This window comes from Haemorhous mexicanus, chromosome 3, assembly GCF_027477595.1.
Source record: "Haemorhous mexicanus isolate bHaeMex1 chromosome 3, bHaeMex1.pri, whole genome shotgun sequence".
In the NCBI taxonomy this organism is placed as follows: domain Eukaryota; kingdom Metazoa; phylum Chordata; class Aves; order Passeriformes; family Fringillidae; genus Haemorhous; species Haemorhous mexicanus.
Genome location: NC_082343.1, coordinates 71,533,636 through 71,552,781, shown reverse-complemented (window position 1 = coordinate 71,552,781; position 19,146 = coordinate 71,533,636). Strand labels below are relative to the sequence as shown.

Sequence of the window (19,146 nt, the reverse complement as noted above, 5' to 3'; positions counted from 1 at the left end):
AGAAATGCCTTTAAAAAGGCATTAGATATGAGTGTTTCACTGATTCTTGAGGGAAATGTTATGGTACATATACCTTTGCACTTATACATTACATATCTGTGCCGGTGTGTGTATTACCTTTATACGTTTGCATACACGTATCTGGGGGTGTGTATTCACTTGGACACCCCCTAGCAAATATAAGTATGCCTGTTATTATCTTGAATCCTTAACTGATATTACTGTTTGTTGTTGATCCTTGGTTAATCTAACATTTAAGTGCTTCTAGATCCTTTAGACAAACAATTGACCCTGTGTGAGTCTGAGATAGGATCCAGCCATGTGTGGGTACCTCTCTGAGAAGCAGTCTAGCAAGCAAGGGAGTTCACTCTGAATCTCATGACCCACCAGAGAGTCTTCCCTAACCTTTCCTTCCTTACCCCTTTTTACATCTCTCCATATAAATCACTCTGAATTGATCTAATTGGTTATCCTTTACATATGTATTATCCATGCAGTATTAAATAAGCCTTTAATACTGCATAGATAATACATATAAAGGATATATATGTATTGTGTATCAGGGCTTTGCCTGACTTTTGCATTTGTATTAAAGTTCGTTTTCACTAATATATTTGATGGTGATCCTTTAAGCAATCTAAACTATTCATTTGTGTGACAGAGAAGGTCCCTCCATGGCTCTACTGTGTTCCCTGAGGGAAGGATTGTTTTTCAGAACCTTGTTTTAGCCAAAATGCTGACTGAAGGCTCACACACAGGTGCTTCTGAAACACCGACAGCTGGCTCAGTTGCTTAATTGTCTGATGACACAGAAAATAAATGAACCTCCCCTCCTCTGTTTGGCTTGCAAATTGAAGGAAAGGCCCATGTCAGGCTTAGATATCCACTGGTTGACTGGGACTTTGGAGAAGTCGAATCAAAAAGCAGGCGATGTGACAATGGTGGGAGCACAGCACATGATGCACATGGTACACGTCTCTTACTGTGTGAGAAATATATTGGTGTTATGGTGGGTAGTGGACATTAACAGGAGAAGAGGAAAGTGATGTGGGGCAGTGCTCCCCTAGTGCTGGCTGCTGTCAGTGGTGTAAGACAGTCTCAAAGGATGAAAGCAAAACACAGGAAAAATATTCCTTTGAAACTACTTTTACTTTAGGAAATTCCATTTGTATGAAATTGTTACTTTCAGAAAAGTTTCTTTCCTCTTTCTTTTCTGACTAGCACCTCCCTTTCATAGTAAGCCTGGTTTTTGACCCATGTCTGCTTCTCCTTCTTCAAAATATGTAATTTTTACTTCTTCATTGAGAAAAATAGACATGAGGGGGAAATTCACAGAAAGAAGCCAGTCCATTTCAGATCTTGAAGCAGCAGTAATTTCTAATACCTGAGCACCCAGAATGGTGTCTGGGCTCACCAGGAGCCTGGTCAGGAGCCAGTGGACACATGAACCAGGGTGCAGCCCCATAGGGACTGCCCCACAGGATGTCCAAATCAGACATTCCTTGAGGGGCTAGGGGACCCCAAGAACCCACAACATGAGGAACTCAGGACACTTGGCTATCCAAGACAATGGTTTTCTCTCCAGCCTTTTGGTAGGGGAAAAACTCTGGTACATGCTGCTATAGTATCAGCTTTACCTGGGATTATTATTGTTATTATTTTTTGTTGTTGTTGTTTTTCTTGGGGTTTTTTGTTAACAACCACTTCTGGTATGCTGCTACCTTCACATTTTACTGTACTTCTTTTAAGTGTTCTCCATAAATCCATAAAGGATCCACGATCATTATTCAGAGCTCTACTGAAGCACCCAAATCCCCCAAGCCCTGCAGGTATGTAGGAGCCCGACAGGCACCCAGATTTCCACTGACTTAAGCATCACTGCATTTGCTCTTTGAGATGGTGTGAGGTTTTTTCAGCAACTGCTTGATCCAATATCTCCCTCTGGTGGAAAGTAGGGAATAGAGCAGGATAGACTAGAGCAGAGGACAATCTAACAATAGTCACTTGATTGCTATGAAAACAATAAAAAACTCGGTCCACGCCATGATGTTATCTCTAATTGCTACATTTATTCCTAATGAATTTGCAGTTTACCTCAAATTGTCCTCGACTGGAAGAGAATGGTAATGAATGGTGAATGCCAATTTTCCTGTATTTTCCAGAAATTTGTTTTAAGCAGAGGCAAAAGCCTGTATCAAGAAAATACGACTTTTTGGCATTGTTTCTGTAAAGAAAATCAACAAAATTCTCTGTTGCAGAAAACTATTATTTTGTGCTCAAGCTCTAAAATCCATCACACATCCCATCTGCTCTCTGGAATTGCAAGGATTGATAAAAATGTCTCAAAATATAATCGTTCTCTTTCTATACCACAATTACACCTTTGAAGTTCCATGTGAGTGTGACAGATTGCTTGCCATCTGCCAGGGGTGCCTCTTCAATGTCGATCAGAAAGTGTGGATAAGAAGGAAATACTCAAGCACAGTTTGGATAACTTATGTCCAGACACGCATGGGCTTAAGGAACAGCACAGGGATAAAATGCTTTGCCCAGATGACAGCTAAGTCTTTCTTTCAGGACACCTTTCATAAGCACAGACAGGTCAGGGAGTTTAATGAACCTTCCACTGTTAATCCTCTCCCACGTGAGAGTGTTTCTCTGACACTTGTTCTGTGATTCCAGATGAAATCTACAGAGCTGATGCGGCAGCACAGACAGATTTAAGATCAAAACAGAGTTTTGAAAATTCCTCAGCTGCTGGCTCAGCTTCAGCTGGAGCTGGAGAGACAACAGAGGCCGCAGCTTTGCTTCAGCTCCTGGCACAAGTCTTGGGTGAGGAGCAGAAACTCAGGGACGGCTGATGAGATATTGCTGGAGACCGACACCTGGGGCTGGGCAGCTGAAGCAAGCCAGGACTCAACAAACTTCAACTGCCTGAAAGCAGTCAGTGTCAGTGAGCTGGCCTGAAGTTCTGAAATAGTGTGACTCCCCTTTGTGGGCAGGTGTACAGCTGGCACAGGGCAGTATCACCATGTATCTAGGATATATTTTAGATTATTTAAATTTTCCATGCCCAGGGAAGCCTAACAGAAGGATGTTCAGTTATTCTCAAAATATTAGGGCATATTATTGGCAAATTAAAAGCTTTTGGAACAAAAAGAAGAGGTTTCTGAATAGAATGCCCAATCTTTTTGTGGCATGATTTTAACCAGGAAGAAAACCTCTGTGAGAAGGAGTAAGATTTTAAAAACAATTTCAAGCTAGAAACTGGAGGAGTAAGGAGGAGGAGAGGAGCAGAGAATCATGATGACATTTGTTTAAAGGTGCCATTTTGACCTCTTTATAATCACAAGTCAGAAATATCAGACATATTCCAGAAGGAAGATAATTACTGGGTCATTGTAATAGCATGATAAAAATTACATGAGAAAGAACCAAAATAGACCCCCTCCAAATTAGGAAAAGGACATGAACTCTGTCAAATTAAAAGCAGAAACAGAAAGGAAGACTAAAACAATATTTTGAGGAAACTTGCTACTAGACAAAAAGCCTCCTCTTTCCCAGCAGGAGTAGGAAGCCTGCTGGAGGGTTCTGCAGGTGACCAGGGTATGCAGTCAGCAGATGATCAAGGTGGCAAAGGAGTTTGAGAGGAAACACATCCTAACACAACAGCTAAACAGATTACTTGTGTCTGTGTTTAGCACTGAAAAGCTTAGTGAAATTCCCATGGCAGAACCACTTGCTAAAGGGATAATGTAGGGAAGCTGCCTCAGATTGAAGGGTCATTAGATGAGGCTTTAGAACAAATAAATGCAAGGGATAGTAGCAAATTCATGAAAAGCAGATGTTACTCGCTTGTGGGTTTTTAAGGAATGCTAATGGAAATTATTACACTATAAGAGCCAGTGTATAAGCTTTTACTTAAAACAGCCGAAGAAAAAGGATGGCAATTGATACCGTTTTCTTTTAAGTGCTGAAAGGGAACTAGAGAAATGCAAGCCATTAAATCTGACACCTGTGGCAGGCAAACAGCAAAAGCCATAGTAACAGAATAGTTGCGAGGAGAGACACAGACTAAGAGGGGAGAATTGGCAGAGCTTTGCAGTGAGAGCCTATGAAGCTGTGCTCCACCACCCTCTGACAGCTTCAGAGGAAACTGTGAAGCTGCAGATGAGAGCAATCCGCTCGCTATGATCTGCTCAGCTTCTGGAAAGCCTTTAACAACATCTGTCACCAAGGACCCATTAAGAAGCCAATCTGGCATGGGGTAAGGAGGTAGATCCTCTCATGAGTCAGCAACTGCATACAGGATAGAAAGACAAGGTAAGGATAAATCATCCATTCTTCACAGTGGAGAGAAGCTGCCAATTGCATCTTAGAAGGATTGTGGTAGGGTTCATCCACAGACCCATCAGTCAGGCAAATGACTGATCTGCTGGTGGTACCAGTTTATTCAAGGCAGTAAAATGCAAACTGCCTAAAGGAGTTGCAAAAACCATCTCACGAGTTTGCACAAAGTAACAGCAAGTGAAAATCAGTATGGCTAACAGCAAAGAAAAACAACTGGCAGAGCTGGGAGGAAGACTGCCTCACTACCCAGCCATAGCCATGGCCTCTAAAACACCTAGTACTACTCAGGACAGGTATCTGGTTGCCACTTAAATGCTTATTAAGTACTAGAAAGCATTTTAATATGAGGGGAAGAGGGGTCATAGAGTTATGGAATGGTCTGGGTTGGAAGGGACATTAAAGATCATCTAGTTCCACTCCTTGGCACGGGCAGGTGCACCTTCTATTAGACCAAGTTGCTTAAAGCCCCATTTCATTTGGCCTTGGATGATTTCAGGTATAAGGCACCCACATCTTTAGACAACCTGTGCCAGGGCCTCACCACCCTCACAGTGAAGACATTTTTGCTAATTTAAATCCACCCTCTTTCATTTTAAAGCCATTCCTGTTACTACATGCCCTTCCAAAAAGTCTCTCTCCAACTCTCTTGTAAGCCCCCTTTAGGTACTGGGAGATGCTGTAGGGTCTCTCCAGAGCTGACTCCTCTCCAGGCTGAACAACCCCAGCTCTCTCAGTCTGCATACATAGGAGAGGTTCTCCAGCCCTCTGATCATCTTCATTATTTCCTCAGGACTCCCTCCAGCAGGTGCATATTCTTCTTATGTTGGGGTCCCCAGGGCTGATGCAGCACTTGAGGTGAGGTCTCACAAGAGCAGAGCAGAGGGGCAGAATCACCCTCCTCAACCTGATGGTCACTCTGCTTTGATGTAGACAAGGATACAGTTGGCTTCCTGGGCTCTGAGCACACATTGCTGGGTCATGTTGAGCTTCTCCTCAACCAACACCCCCAGGTCCTTCTCAGGGCTGCTCTCAGTCCATTCTCCACCCAACCTGTATTTGTGTTTGGGATTGCCCCAGTCCAGATACAGGACCTTGCACTTGGCCTTGTTGAACATGACAAGGTTTGCACAGTCCCACCTCTCAAACATGCCAAGGTCCCTCTGGATGACATCCCTTCCCTCCAGTGTGTCCACTGCACCACACAGCCTGGTGTCATTGACAAACCTGGTGAGGGTGCACTTAGTCCCACTGTCTGTGACACTGACAAAGATTTTTAACAGCACCAGCCCCAATACTGACCCCTGAGAAATATCTCCTCTTGGGACACCAGCCCCTCCTTGTTGACAAGAACAGGATCCAGCACAGCACCTTGCCTTGTTGGCTGCTCTATTACTTGGAGAAGGACCTCCTGGATTGCTTATGCTTTACTGTGCTGTCTTCTCCAACAGGTATGTCCCCATGAAGATCAGGGCTTGTGAAAGTGAGGCAATTATGTATTATGTAAACCAAGATTCTTCAAGGTGGGAAAGAAGAGACAGAGAGAGTATGGTGGAGCTCTATAAACTCAAATGGGTCATGGAGTCACTACCTCTCATAACATGCTAGAAAGGGGTGTCAGATGATGTTTTTAGGTTCAAGACAAAGATGAAGGCAACAATCACTGTTTCTGGACAAAGTTTCTCCCTTTACAGAACCTGTTTTCGCAGGATGTTGGGGAGTATAGAAGCACCATAAATGGTTTAGAGGCAAGTCAACAACTGTGTGGAAGATAAATCATCTGAAACACTAAGCTATCCCTCAGATGAGGAAGACCCTAGACCAGAAGTGGCTGTCCTCCCTGCTGGCCATGAGCAGAGCTAGGACTCCAGATGGACAAGCTTTGGAGCCAAACCTGTTTTGACAATGTGTCAACCAGACAACTTTCAGAAGCAGATCAGAAGAAACCCCATCACCCTGCAGAGAAGAAGTGCACAAGAACAGCTTTGCTTTCTTATGGGACTATGATCACCCTATTAGCATTAGTAGCATTTCTTGCTCCAAGATAAGTTACACTGTTTGCTATTTTAAAGCTTAAAATAAAGATTAAGAAAAAGAGCCCATATTCTTTTTCCATGTATTTTTATGTTCTGTGTTAGCTGAGAACAAAGCTGCAGTTTGACAAGCCCTATGCCAACACTGCTGCCAAAAGCAGCAGCTCTGCCCTCTCATACCACTGGAAAGGACAAATGGGGGGGAACAAAGGGGGGAGTGCAAAATTAGCTTTCAGAGCTGAGAAAATAAGGATTCTCTTTTTCATTCTTCTTCAGTCCTGGTGAAGGCAGAGCTGGCTTAGGCTGGTCCCAGGTGCTTATTGACCCATAATTTAATTTGGTGATGTTTCTTCTGACAGGTGTCCCTTGCAAATGATAACTGTCCTCATACTCTCTGAGAACAGCAGGAGTTGGTAGCTGAATGTGGCCTTTCTTGGCCTTGTCAGGCCATACTAAATGAAATAAAATCCCTTGCTTATGAAAGGAAACACTACAGAACTACAGAACTGACCTTTGCTCCATTATTAGAACTTTATTTATCAGTTAATTTTAATCACTGGAATTATTGAAGGATTTTTAATGGTTTTGTAATTCTATGGACAAAAAAGCTAGACAAAAATGGATGATAACACTCTCAAGTGAGCCATTAAAGATTTAATGAGTCATTTAATCACTAAGAGTCAGACCTGTACTTTGATGGTAAGATCCAGTTTTGGGGAGTGATTATCTTCAGACACATCAAAGGGCTTGAATTGCTGAGGGGAGTGTAAAGCCCAACAGAGCCTCTGCCACGGAGTGAGCAGAGGACTCATCTTTCTTACAGCAGAGAAGCTTGCTCATGTCCAGTTACAGACAAATTCTTCCGTAGAGTGTTTATCTAATCTTAAATGGCTCTTCTACAAAACTGATGCTGGTGTCAGAATCCTTGTTGGTTTGTCTCCAATTTACTCCTATCAGCTGTTGCAAGGAAAGCAGACAGTGTTGTTGTGAAGTAGAAAAGGGATGCTGCATTCCCCAGCCCACTCTGAAAAATCCTCTTCAGTAGAACAAGTCCATTTCAATGTTGTTGTGTGGGGGAGAAGGGGAGGGGCCGGGGGAAAATCATTGGTGTCTGACAGCAAAATCTGAGGGCCTTGAAGGAAAAAAACAGATTTGCAAAGCAGTGTGAGAAAAGACGCACAAAACTGTAGCTCATGTGGGGCAATATTAGCAGAAACTTTAAGTTCCCTGAGGTGCAATATGAGCAAATGCAGTGATGGGTATCACAGACCTGCCCTTAAAATCACACTTGCCTGGTGACTGCGTGTGACAGTGACCTAATGCTGCTTTCTATAAGAGCTGACCTGGAGCACTGTAATGCAGCACTGCATGGGGTTTTATTTTCCTTTTAAATCATATAGACGAATGATAAAATTTATTAGCAAGGTGGCAGAAACAAAGGCAATTCTAGATTAGATTTGGTACAAGAGGAGACAACCTATTTTTACTGAATCTGAACCTACTGCATCTGACACCCTTTAGATGCAGGTGCAGAAATGCTAAATTGATGTTATTTGTATTATACTGGAACAATCTGTTATGTGAAGAGTATTTATGTATCTTGTCTTCTTCACATGAGACTAGGACAAATGCCCAGGACAGACGGAGGAGATGATCAGCTGAGCTAATACATGGATCAACATATCATGCCTTTCCAAGGTGGTTAAAGATAACACTGAGTATCTGCACTGGAACAAGATGTTGACTTAGTTCCCTTCTATACAGTAATGGACTTAAAGTCCAAGCTGCTGCTAGGAGATGCAGCACTAGCTGTAAATGGAAAAGGAGCCTCTGGGATTCAAAGTTTGGCCGTTGCTGAGGAGCCTTGCAGAGCAGAAATGCACTCTTTCACCAGGCAAGCAGCCTCTTTGGCTGTGCCCCTGTGCACTGAAAACCCACCTGCCCCATGCCCATAGTTGTGAACCACTGGGAGCTTAACTCCTCCTTGGCTCAAAACCTCTCTCTGCACTCTCACACACTGCCTGGATGGCCTCAGGCCCACCTTCACCTCGATATCCTGAGCTCCCTGCAGTGAGGGCTCAAGGGAGCAGCATCTGTCAAAGATGTCTCTAGTAGTGCCAGCATCAGGAGAGAGACTCCAGCTCCCCTTTTCCCTGGTTCCCCCCAGGGTCACCCTGTGTATCCCTGGGTAGATGTAAGTTAAGCCATCTCCATCCCGGATGAATTGTGTCACCCAAGGAGCGTGAACCTTGAGTACTTGTCCCCTAACAGGGAAGAGCTGCTTGTCCCCCACCAGCTGGTGGGCTCCCATGCCTGTGCAGTTGACAACGATGTCATATTCACTGTGCAGCTCCCACAAGTCTGCCACTTTCCTGGTGTACATCTGGGTGCCAGTTGCTTTCAACCTGCAAAAAGACTCCAGAAGTGAGGCAGAAAAGAAACCCCTAAACCCTTATGCAATTATTATGAACATTAAGTAAATGAGATAGATTGCCTTTGCCTTTACATACTGATCAAAATCAAACAATAGGACAAAAAGCAAAGAAAATGCCATGGAGGTTCTGTCTGTGATTTGTCTGATTTGATCAGAGGTATTTAGCCTGGTGGGGCTGGAAAAAGTACAGCAAGTTGAGCAGTTTTAGAGAAGGGTCTGGCATGAGACCCTAGGCAAACAGTCAGGTCTTCGTGGTCTGATTCATGTCTGTAACAGTATGAAGACTTAACAGCCCAAGCAAGCTGGGAAACAACAGATTTATTTACCAACTTGCTCATGCTAGTGGCAGAGCTATTGTCCTACACTCCTTTTAATGTGCCTATATATGATGTCACATTCATTCCCAACTCACCTCCTGAGCTACATAGCCATCTAGTGCCATGTGTCAAGCCCTAAGATCTGCACTAAGGCTGGGCAGATGTGGCACAGGATCCCAAGGGTGCCCATAACCTCCTGGAGCAGCAGCCAGGAGTCATCCAGGACAGCTAAGAGCACTATACATACATGCCTGCTCTTCAGTGAAAGTCACATATTCTTGAGATTCATTTTTGAGCTCCATTTCAAGGCAAATCCTCCCCTAAACTTGCCTGAATTTTGTAGCCCTTCCCTATGGAAAATCACTAGTATGAATTGGAGTCTCTGCATGCTATCAGCTGGATCCTGTTGCTGGGGGTTTTTGCTTAGGGTTTTAGAATAAGCAAGTCAGAAGACAGGTCCAAGATGCACAAAGTGGAAAATCCCATCCTCTGCAACATTCTAGCAGCTGGCAAAGTCCTCAACTCTACTATGAAGGCAGTGGTTTCCCACAAAGCAGTGAGTGAGCCAAGAATCCAGGCCATAGAGTAAGCTCTGGGGCCTGATGTAGCAGGACATTGAGGCTGTCTACAAAGAACAGGGGCGATCTCATGCAGCAGCTGTGGCTGGGCAACGTGCAGGAAGAGCTCCTAAGAGTTGTAACTGGGACTCTGTCTCAATGCCATAAAAAATACACCAATGAAAAAACCTGATGAAAACTCCTGAATTTGGGCAAGTAAGCAGGAAAAAATTCCTGAAGTCTATTTTTGTCCAAGCAAGGTGGGCACAACAACAATTTTCCTTGTGGATTGCCAGGAGAATGGTCTATAAATACTAGTCAGGTCACTAGGGGTTTGAGAATTAGTTACATGTTTAATATTCTCGCACTTCTCATCACCAGGGAGAAGAGAAAAAAAAAAGAGCTTGATCATCTCATTAGACTACATCCTTTGAGAAATAAGATTACAGCAGGAACAAGGAGGGAGCAAAAATCACACGGCAGATACTAAATGGGTTGTACAACTTAGCTGTCCTGCAGCAGAAATTGCTTCAGTTAGGCAATGAAACATGACAGATCATGTGTACCGAGTAGATGGCACAGACCTCACATGGCACTGGTGCCACAGGAGGACTCCCAGCCCGCTTGGCTGCTACAAAAAGAAATGCTTTTTCACATTTTGCAGTGTGATGAAAGGCATCCAAGTTAACCAGCTGAGCTGGCAATTTGTACCTTGGTGTCAGTACACATCTCTTTACTTAACCCCAAATCAGCTTGCAGCCTGTCTCTTTCTCTCAAGCAGATACAGCCATTTGCTCACTTTAGAGGTACTTATTTGAATTAAATACTTATCCCAGTACGTCCCAGCATGTCAAAGCCCTTTTAGATCTGCATCCTGTCTCTCCTATGGTTCTACAAAATTGAGTTATTGGGGGGAAACTTAAAAATTTGGAAATCAGCAGATTTTCTAACTTTCATGTCAATCCAGGCATGAACTCTGAAACCATAACTCCTCAGAGTGAGTGCATCACCCATCTTATGCAGGAAAACTTTTTCAAGAAATTTGTTACAAGATGATGCTGTTTAACATCTTGGGGCTCTTTTCTTCTAAATGGATTAAGAAATTACTCCAATTGTTGAACAAATTTGAGATTAATTGGTCCAGCTACTTCTTAAGAGCAAAGTCTTCACAATAAGACAGCTTCCTAGAAGCCTTATTCTTACAGGGACTGGATTATTCTCACAGGGACTGGATGTATCTTCAAAAAGAGAGGGATATTATTTGGGAAGTTTGGTAAATGTGGAGCGGCCAAATGCTTTCTCATAACATGGCAAGTTCCTGATGTACCTTCAAGCTCTGGCTGGCCAAGCATGGCCACTGCGGCTATGTTGGCCCAATGTCCAGGGTCCCTCACACTCCAAGCCCCACTGTACAGACACACTGGGAGAAACTGGACATTGCATAAATAGGGCCTTCCACATTTCAGAAAAGTTCTGTATTTATTTCCTGTGCTTCTCCCCAAGCAAGAGCTTGTTGCATTTTCCACAATGAGAAACAGCCTTTTCCCAGTTTTGTTCAAACCTAAGCCTCTCAAGGAAACCCTGTCTTGCCTCCAATCCCTCTGCCAGGGTTTTCCTCTGCATGCCCAGCCTGCAGCAAACCCTACCTTTTCTCCAGCCACAGCAAGTAGGGTGGGCAGTCACATTTCAGGGTTGTAAAGGCCTGACCAAATCGGTGCTGCGGGAACTTTTGGAGTTCTGCTTCGGACATTGGTCGAAATCCCAGCACAATATCTGACCAGAAAGGTAACTCTTCCTTGGGAGTGCTTTTAAAGATCTGCCAACTAAAAAGACAAAGAAAAATCTTGAAAACTTCATTGCTATTGCTCTGCCATGTTATGTGTCATGGCAATCTTAAAACAAACCCAGGAGCTCAGAACCTCTTTCCCCCCATCAGTGCAGCTCTGCAAAGCTAACAGCAATGGGGAAAAATTGCTGCCTGCTCCTGCAATACCTGTCTGGGCAAACAGGCAGAAGGTCAGCCGAGCTGAGTGTGAGGGTGGCACGCCAGGGTAAATAAACTGCAGAGAGCCCTTCCAGTGATAGTGTATGTACAGAGTGCTCTCGTACAGTGTCCCCACCACAACTGCAGACACCTGGCTAGACCTGGTGGGGCCACCTGCCCCACCAGACTGAATTTCCTGACTGACCTCCCTGTCCCTGGGGAAGAAAGGGGAGCTGTGGCTTGGTGGAGATTCAGGTTTCACAAGTCTACCCAGTTCAGATGGGATTTCTGCAGATGAGCCAGTTTGATATCAACTGATCCCTAAGCTGCAAAATCCAGCGAGGGCAGGAAGGGGCTGCTGACCTGTTCACCATTCCTTGGGTATCCATAAAGCTACAGAGTGCTCAGTCTCAATACTCCTAAGAGGCAAATTTCTCAGTACATAATAGGCAGCATAAAACATTCCCAACACACACACCACCCAGCAGAATCCCTGTACCTATTTGCTGAAGCTGGAGGATCCTGAAGTCCCATCCCTATGGAGATGATCCCTGATGCAAACAACTAGTGGGTGACAGTGTGGAAAACATCAGTTATTAAAAAATATTTCATGCTGGTCAGACTTGAGTGGGTTTTCTGTGCACACCTGTTCCTGAATTTTGCCTAAAAATACATCATATGTGAGCAGCTACAATGTAGTTTCTTGGGAATACAGACATAAAAGCTATTCCTTAAAGGGAATACCCCTGAATTCTAGCAAAGAAAACCCACTCCAGAACACAGCACAAATGTACCAAAGGCTGCCCCAGGGGCTGTTCTTACCCAGAGACCAGGTGAATGCCAGCCTCTGATGCCTCAGCTGAGTTGCTGATGGCAAAAAGGTAAGTGAAGGTCTCTTGGAACCACTGCTTCTGCCTATGGATCGGTGTGTCTGCATGTGAACAAAACCAAACATGCAGAGAGCAATAATGCAAAGAAGAGAAGCATTCAAATGAGTGTCAAGGATATGGGACAGACAGGGAACACAGGTCAAGGCACGTTTTTTTCCTGAGCCTCTATGCACCACTGCACACCTGGACACAGCTGCGTGAGGTGCCATGGGCAGTGCTGCCCTAAATTAAACGAACCTGGGTAGATATGAGGGATGAGCATCCCAGCTGCCACATCACTCGTTGTGTTGGGGCTGAACTGGTCTGAAAGGACTGTCACAGAGCAGCTGGGACAAGTCTCTGTGATGCACAGTGCTGTGGACAGGCCGATGACTCCTGCACCCACCACTGCAACCTTGGGTGAGGCCATCTCCAGGATGCAGAGCCAGAGGAGAGAGGTTCCTATCTGCATTTGGAAACAACATATCACACATCAATATCATCCAGGGCAAGAATCAGGCTATGAAATACCCACATGAGATGTAACATAATTCCTCCCCAACAACTAATTAACTGCTGCACACAACCAGGACTGTGGTTAGGATTAAAAAAAAATCAGCCTTTGATATGACAAAAAAGTTTTGAAAAGTCTTTAAGCAGCCAGTACCTCATTACCTCATCCTCAGCACAAGAGAGTGATCTGCACATGCACCACTAGTGCTTGGGCTGGTTTGGGGGAGGTATCCTCAATAAAATCTGAGGGAGTGAGGCACCCATCAAGTTTTCTATTGTGTCAAGTGCAAAAGGCACAGAGCTTTGGAGAAATTGGCTTTTTTTAAGCTTGTTAAGCCAAAAGTTACTTGAGTATTGGGATCTCCAGCAGTGAGGGCTATCACTGCCTGGGCAGCAGAAGCAAATCACACTGGAGGTCTCCAATCCATTCTTGGTCCTTGTACCTGCCAGCATGACTCACTACCTTGGACAGATTCATGGGATCCAAGGTTGCCATGCTCTCTCAGCAACACATGGCGGTCCCCAGGTGCCAGCCAGTCCTGCTGCTCCAAGAGCCTGTATTTTTGCCTCTCTCTGCATCACTTTATATCTTGCTTTAAGTCCCGGGCTCCACTCCACTCCTCATCTGCTTATTGCTACTCCAGGAAGTGCATTGTCTCTATTTTCCCCGGTCCTGGGCAAGTCTTGGAGCTGGCACCTGTCCTGAGGAGTGGCGCACAGCTCTTGCTAGACCTGGTTGCCCATCCCAGTGAAGTGCCAGCCTGTGTTCCTGGCCATGGCCAGCTCAGGTCTCACACTGGTGAAAGAACCAAGTAGAACCGAACCATGCAGCTGCATGCACCCTGCAAACTCTCTGAAGCCAGGACTAAATGGGCCCAGGAGAGAGAGACTGGGCACCCTCAAAGGTGATAAATCATTTAGCAGCTTTGAACCAGGTGAATAGGGGTGCTCCTGCTGGGTCAGGCATCCTTTCAATAGGTTACTGCCAAAATCTGACCAAGGATATAGGGCGGAGGATCCCTTCTGCCTATGACTAATTTTTTCCTGGAATAGCTACAATATTCACTCTTGGAGAGGATACTGAGCGAGACAGACCTTCAGTTGTGTGCCCTTGCGGTTCTAGTTTCTCCTATGGAGCTTGCTTATCAGTGACTAGAAATCCAGCCTCACTAATTGCTCTCTGAGAACTTTTTCTAGAACCCAGTGCCTGCACTTACAATGACAGGCTGATTTACCATCTTCCTGTGGCTTTTGGCATCTTTGATGTAAATTGAGGCAAGACAGACAACCTGGAATTATGATAGGTCAGGTTTATTTATGAGATCCTTGTTCATAACTGTTCACACAGCTTCTCACTTACCCCTGAGGTTTTACTACTTAAAATTTGATGTCTCTGCTATTTAAGAAGGGAAAGAGCAGCTGGAACTGTTGCCTGTCACTGCATTCCTTCTGCATCACAGCCAAGGGTTGTTATAACCCATCTTCTTCCTCTCTGGGCAACGCTTAAGTTTCTTTCTGTTAATTATCACATCTTCTCTTACAAGCTGACTACAGAAGTGCCTGCACAGCAGAGGAAGAGCACACAGTACAGGGCGGGGGAAATGGACCCTGGACCAGAACTGCTGGCCTGCATGGCTGACACCCAGAAACCCAGTCAGGAAAAATGCTGGGAGAAGAGGAAAGGGAAAGTAAGGAAGAATATTAGCAACAAGAAACTGGGGCAGGGGGGGAGGGGGGCTGGGTAATAATTCTTTAATTACTGAGGAAAACTGGTTCTGAGAAAGGTATCTAAATACATCTTTATGAACAAACCTTCTCACTCAGAACTGGCAGCTGTGGAAATGGCGTGCGGCCCTCAGAGTGCCCAGTGAGCCTCCCAGCAGTCCATGGACAAGCACAGCCCGGCTTTTTCAGCTGCCCTGGAACATATGCAATGGGTACATTATCCGCCTGCCAGAGATGTGCTTTTGGTTGTCCCTCACAAGTCTCCTTCTCTGAAGCCCTTGGACCACGGTGGAGATTGAATTTCCTGACTGACCTCCCTGTCCCTGGGGAAGAAAGGGGAGCTGTGGCTTGGTGGAGATTCAGGTTTCAAAAGCCTACCCAGTTCAGATGGGATTTTTGCAGATGAGCCAGTTTGATATCAACTGATCCCTAAGCTTCAAAATCCAGTGAGGGCAGGAAGGGGCTGCTGACAGTGCTGGAGCCTGTGAGAGCAGCTCAGAAGACCATGACAAGCACCTGTTCAATGCACCACTTTTCCTGCTGTAGTCCAGGAGCACGACAAGCCTCCGTGCCAAAAATTAACTGGGTGCAAAGCAGTGCATACACAGCTTGTAAGAGCAAGCACAGCTCGGGCTTTGCAGAGCTACTGACCCCACTTTGAGTGCAAGGCCCACCTATGGCTCTGCCCTGGCAGCACAGCCTGCATCTTGCTGGGTGGAGGGCAGAGAAGGAGAAACTATTTTTAGCTGATGTGGCAGCCCAGCTTAGTCCCAGCAGGGTTGATACATCTCATCCCCTCAGACAGGCCTGAGTGTTTTGCAAAAATCAGCATTTAAAAAGCAGATCAGTTGCAGTTGCTCTTGGGGATGGAGGTGAATGGTGACAGGTATTGTTTAGCTCTCTGTCCCTTCATAGTGAATGAAGAACAGGGCAGAAGCAAGAGAGAGCTACCTGGAGCTGTACTCCCCAGCAAGGAGGACACCACTTGCCAAATGCGGGTTTCATGTCCCTGCCACCCTCCTGCTTCTCCCAAGCCAGAACGAATTAGTTTTAAAAATACTGAGATACTTTGTGATGTGACTTCACCTCCCAACTCCAACAGCTGACAATGTCAGCTTCATGTGACATAATGGGGTCTTTATTCTTTCTTGCCTCATATAGCTGTATGTCACCACTAAGTGCCACTAACTCTCAGCTCTAACATCATTCTGGCAGTGGGTAACATGGCCAATATGGATAAATACACTGTTCCCCAGCACACACACACACATACACATACACATACACAGAGGAACATGCACATGCACTGCCAGCTGCAGCTGCAGCCCACGGTCACAGCAGGCTGGACGCTCTTAGCTTGTGTCGCAATCTGGCTGGCCTACCAAAATAAGCACATTTACACACCCAAATAAACAGTGGAAAAAGCCCAGATGAACTGTTGACCAGAAAAGTTAGAACAGGAAGTAACTAAAGAAAACCAAAACCTGTTCTATTTGAAGGGCTTAGTTTGTTGGTTTTTTTTAACTGACTCTCAGCATAAGTGCTGAAACACTGTTTTGAATCATGTGAGCCTCTGGTACAGGGGAGCAAAGGCTCAAGCCTTTCTGAGCTTCTGGAGGGGCTCTTCATCCACCAGGGCAGCTGTACCCACTGTCCCTGTCAGTGCATGAGATGGAATACTTTTTCGCTTCATTTTTTTTGTTGATCACTTTTATCACTTCCTCAGTTTACAAGCACCTTTGGTGTTACTTCCCTTCACATGACCCCAGAGAGGGGTTTTTCTGGGCAAAGACTGATTCATTCTTGGGTGTTTGCTGTGGAGGAGCTCCTGATTTTGGCCTTTTGACTCTGGCCAGGTCCCCTTTCTGCTCTTTGGGTAGCCCTGAGAGATGTGCATTTAGGAAGTGCTGCAGGAGAAAGGCAAGGATTATCCTTCCTCACCGAACAAAGGACTCTAGAGGCTCCTCGGGATCCCCTCAGCCTTTCTGCACGCACAGCACTGCTGCCAGAAGGCAGAATTCACAGGTGATCACAGAGAGCCACTGTCACGGGGGACCCCGGGAGGCCTCAGGTCCTCCTTCATGTGGTTTGTTTGCATGGGATACACCTTCCAAGGGATGGCAGGGATACCCCTCCATCAGCCACCTGCAGGAGACGCCTTCACCAAGAGCACCTATGCACCGAGCGGTGCTCTTGCTTTCCTCCCAAACGGGAGAGGAAATCAATCCTCTCTGCGATCCTCGCTCCCCCAGGGCCGGCATGTCGCTGCTCAGGACGGGGAAGAGGGGAACAGGGAGCAGCTGCGATCCCGGGCCTTCTCCCCAGCTAAGCCCTGCGGTTCACCCTCCCGCCCCGGGCTGTGGGCTGAGCCCTCCCTACACCGGCTCCGGGAGATGGGATCTGCCCGCGGGAATTCCCCACGCAGCCACTGCGGGCGCTTCCCCGGCCGTCGGCAGCAAAAGGGCTCCGGCATCCAGCATTTACTTCTTCACCTAGAAGTACGGAAACAACCCAAGCGGGGAGCGTAGGCGATACCTGGTGAGGAAGAGGCCCCCGTCCCGCCTGGAAGAGCCGGCGTCCCGGGCAGCGCGGGGGCCGCCGCACCCCTGTCCCGGGGCGCTGCCGGGCCCGGCTCCGCGCCCCGCTGGAAGAAGGAGCTGTTTGTGCCCAGGCCCAGGCTCAGGCCGCCTCCGGCGCTGGCAGCGCTCCCGGAGCGCCCGGCGGCCTCTGCCAGGGCCGGGCTCTATGCAGCCTGCCAGGACTTTTCCCCCTGATACTCCCTCTGGGGCAGGCCCAACGGGACCCGCTGTGCTGCAGGGAATACATTGCCCTTTTCTGTCCCTCCCAGGCAGTCATGTCCTGAGTGCTTTGGAGCTGCCTGAGGATTGCCACAGCGCTGGAGCAATGGCGCGAGCGGCCAGGAGGGGAACTCCAGCCACCGCAGGTCGGTGAGGAGCGAGCGGGCTCCTGCCAGACCGCAAATCCCTAATGAGCGCAGCCAGGCAGGGCTGTTTTCAACACAAAGACACGAGTTTGTCAAAAACAAACCTCTCTGCAGGAGCTCTAGGAATGAAATTGCATGCCATACACCCCGGTTTATTGCCTCCGGGGCATTAGCCGTTGGCAGGATATTTTGGCTAATATTTGACAGCCTGAGCATTCATCCCTGAACACTCTCAGCAGGACGGTGTTTGCCGACCACTCCCCTCCAAGCCTGTCGAACAGCATTTGCAAAGGATCTTCCAAGCAGGTGCCTTTTCTCTGTAGCCATTTGAATTCGGACCAGCAGCCATCCAAAGGGTAGCTGTATGAACAGCAACAGCGTGAGCCACACACGGTGGATTGTTCTTGCCTCCCAATCTAGCTGTGCTCTGAAAACTAAAGCCATGATACATTACACTTCACTGATCTTTAAGATAGATAATTTTTTAAAGGATTTTCCCTTCAACAGTGACAGGAATAAGGCATAATTCTCCCAAATTATAGTATGGCTTGATTTTTCTGTGTTCTGAAAATAGGGGATTAAGACAGGGAAGGCAGCAGAGGAACAGAGGTTTGCTTGCTTATAAGTTAAATTTTTGATAGGCTTGCTGTATTGTAAAATGAACACTGGTCTTAAGTTATTGCAGGGTGTCTACAATAGGTTTGGAAAGGAACCTCTCACATATGGAAATCTACAAATATAAATGGAGGTTGCAGATCCAGCTAAGATAAAAACTGCCTGCTACATCTCCTGAGATTCTACTGCTTATTGCTTAGAACTTTGCCAAATTTGAATGATTTGGATCAAAACATTCTGTGACAGATGTTTTTGCAAGTCTGAATGTTTCAGGGAATTCTCAGTGTGTTTTTTCCTGAAAATAAGAAGCAGGAAATTCAAGCTGGTTTGGGATACCAAATTTAATAGTAATGTTATTGAAAAGAATCTTCTATGGGCTAAAGTACTTTGCAAAGGTGAACAAACACATTGTGTTTGGTAAAGTACAAGTAATGATTTGTGTGTTTGGGAAGAGACTGCCAGCCTTCTGGCACAGAACAAACACAGCCCTGATTGTACTTGGAGCTCTTCCTGAACCATGACTGGCAGTGGCATCCCAGCACACCACCAACCCAGCCTGAGCAGTGCTTAAGAAGTGTCTCCTTCTACCTTAGCATTCCCTTTGCTTTGTGTGCTATCCTGAACAGAGCCATAACAACTGACAGAAATTACCTCTCTGAACACAGCACTGCTGACCTATTTCAGATCTTGTGAATGGCATGCACCATTTATCTGCCACTTCTTTAACCAGTTCAAGTCAAGCATCAGTGTCCATTGCAAGTTACTATTTCAGCAAGGAGTTTCAGCTGTGCCTCATTTTGCTGTTGTC

The 19,146-nt window shown here is 46.1% G+C and overlaps 1 protein-coding gene across 5 annotated transcripts; it reads right to left on the bottom strand.

Annotated features, from left to right (window-relative positions):
• Positions 1-6,887: 6,887 nt before the first annotated feature.
• DDO (D-aspartate oxidase) lies at positions 6,888-17,593 on the bottom strand. Of its 5 annotated transcripts, XM_059842299.1 has the most exons (6): positions 17,315-17,485; positions 14,867-14,973; positions 12,800-13,007; positions 12,495-12,603; positions 11,335-11,511; positions 6,888-8,785 (listed from the first exon to the last, which is right to left on the bottom strand). In XM_059842299.1, the coding sequence occupies exons 3-6, from the start codon at positions 12,969-12,971 to the stop codon at positions 8,218-8,220; spliced, it is 1,026 nt and encodes a 341-aa protein (XP_059698282.1). In that variant the 5' UTR covers positions 12,972-13,007; positions 14,867-14,973; positions 17,315-17,485; the 3' UTR covers positions 6,888-8,217. The 5 variants fall into 5 exon arrangements, with proteins under 5 accessions (XP_059698282.1, XP_059698280.1, XP_059698283.1 ...); XM_059842297.1 differs by lacking the exons at positions 14,867-14,973; positions 17,315-17,485 and adding an exon at positions 14,272-14,293; XM_059842300.1 differs by lacking the exons at positions 12,495-12,603; positions 12,800-13,007 and having other exon boundaries at positions 17,315-17,593.
• Positions 17,594-19,146: the final 1,553 nt, after the last annotated feature.

Excerpts from the sequence above, each read along its gene's own strand:
- DDO (XM_059842297.1), bottom strand. The coding sequence starts at position 14,292 with ATGGTAAATCAGCCTGTCATT. Across the intron at positions 12,604-12,799 it reads CATCCCTCATATCTACCCAG|ACACACCGATCCATAGGCAG; the intron begins GTTCGTTTAATT and ends GTTCACATGCAG. Across the intron at positions 8,786-11,334 it reads TTGCTGTGGCTGGAGAAAAG|GTTGAAAGCAACTGGCACCC; the intron begins GTAGGGTTTGCT and ends GTCTTTTTGCAG.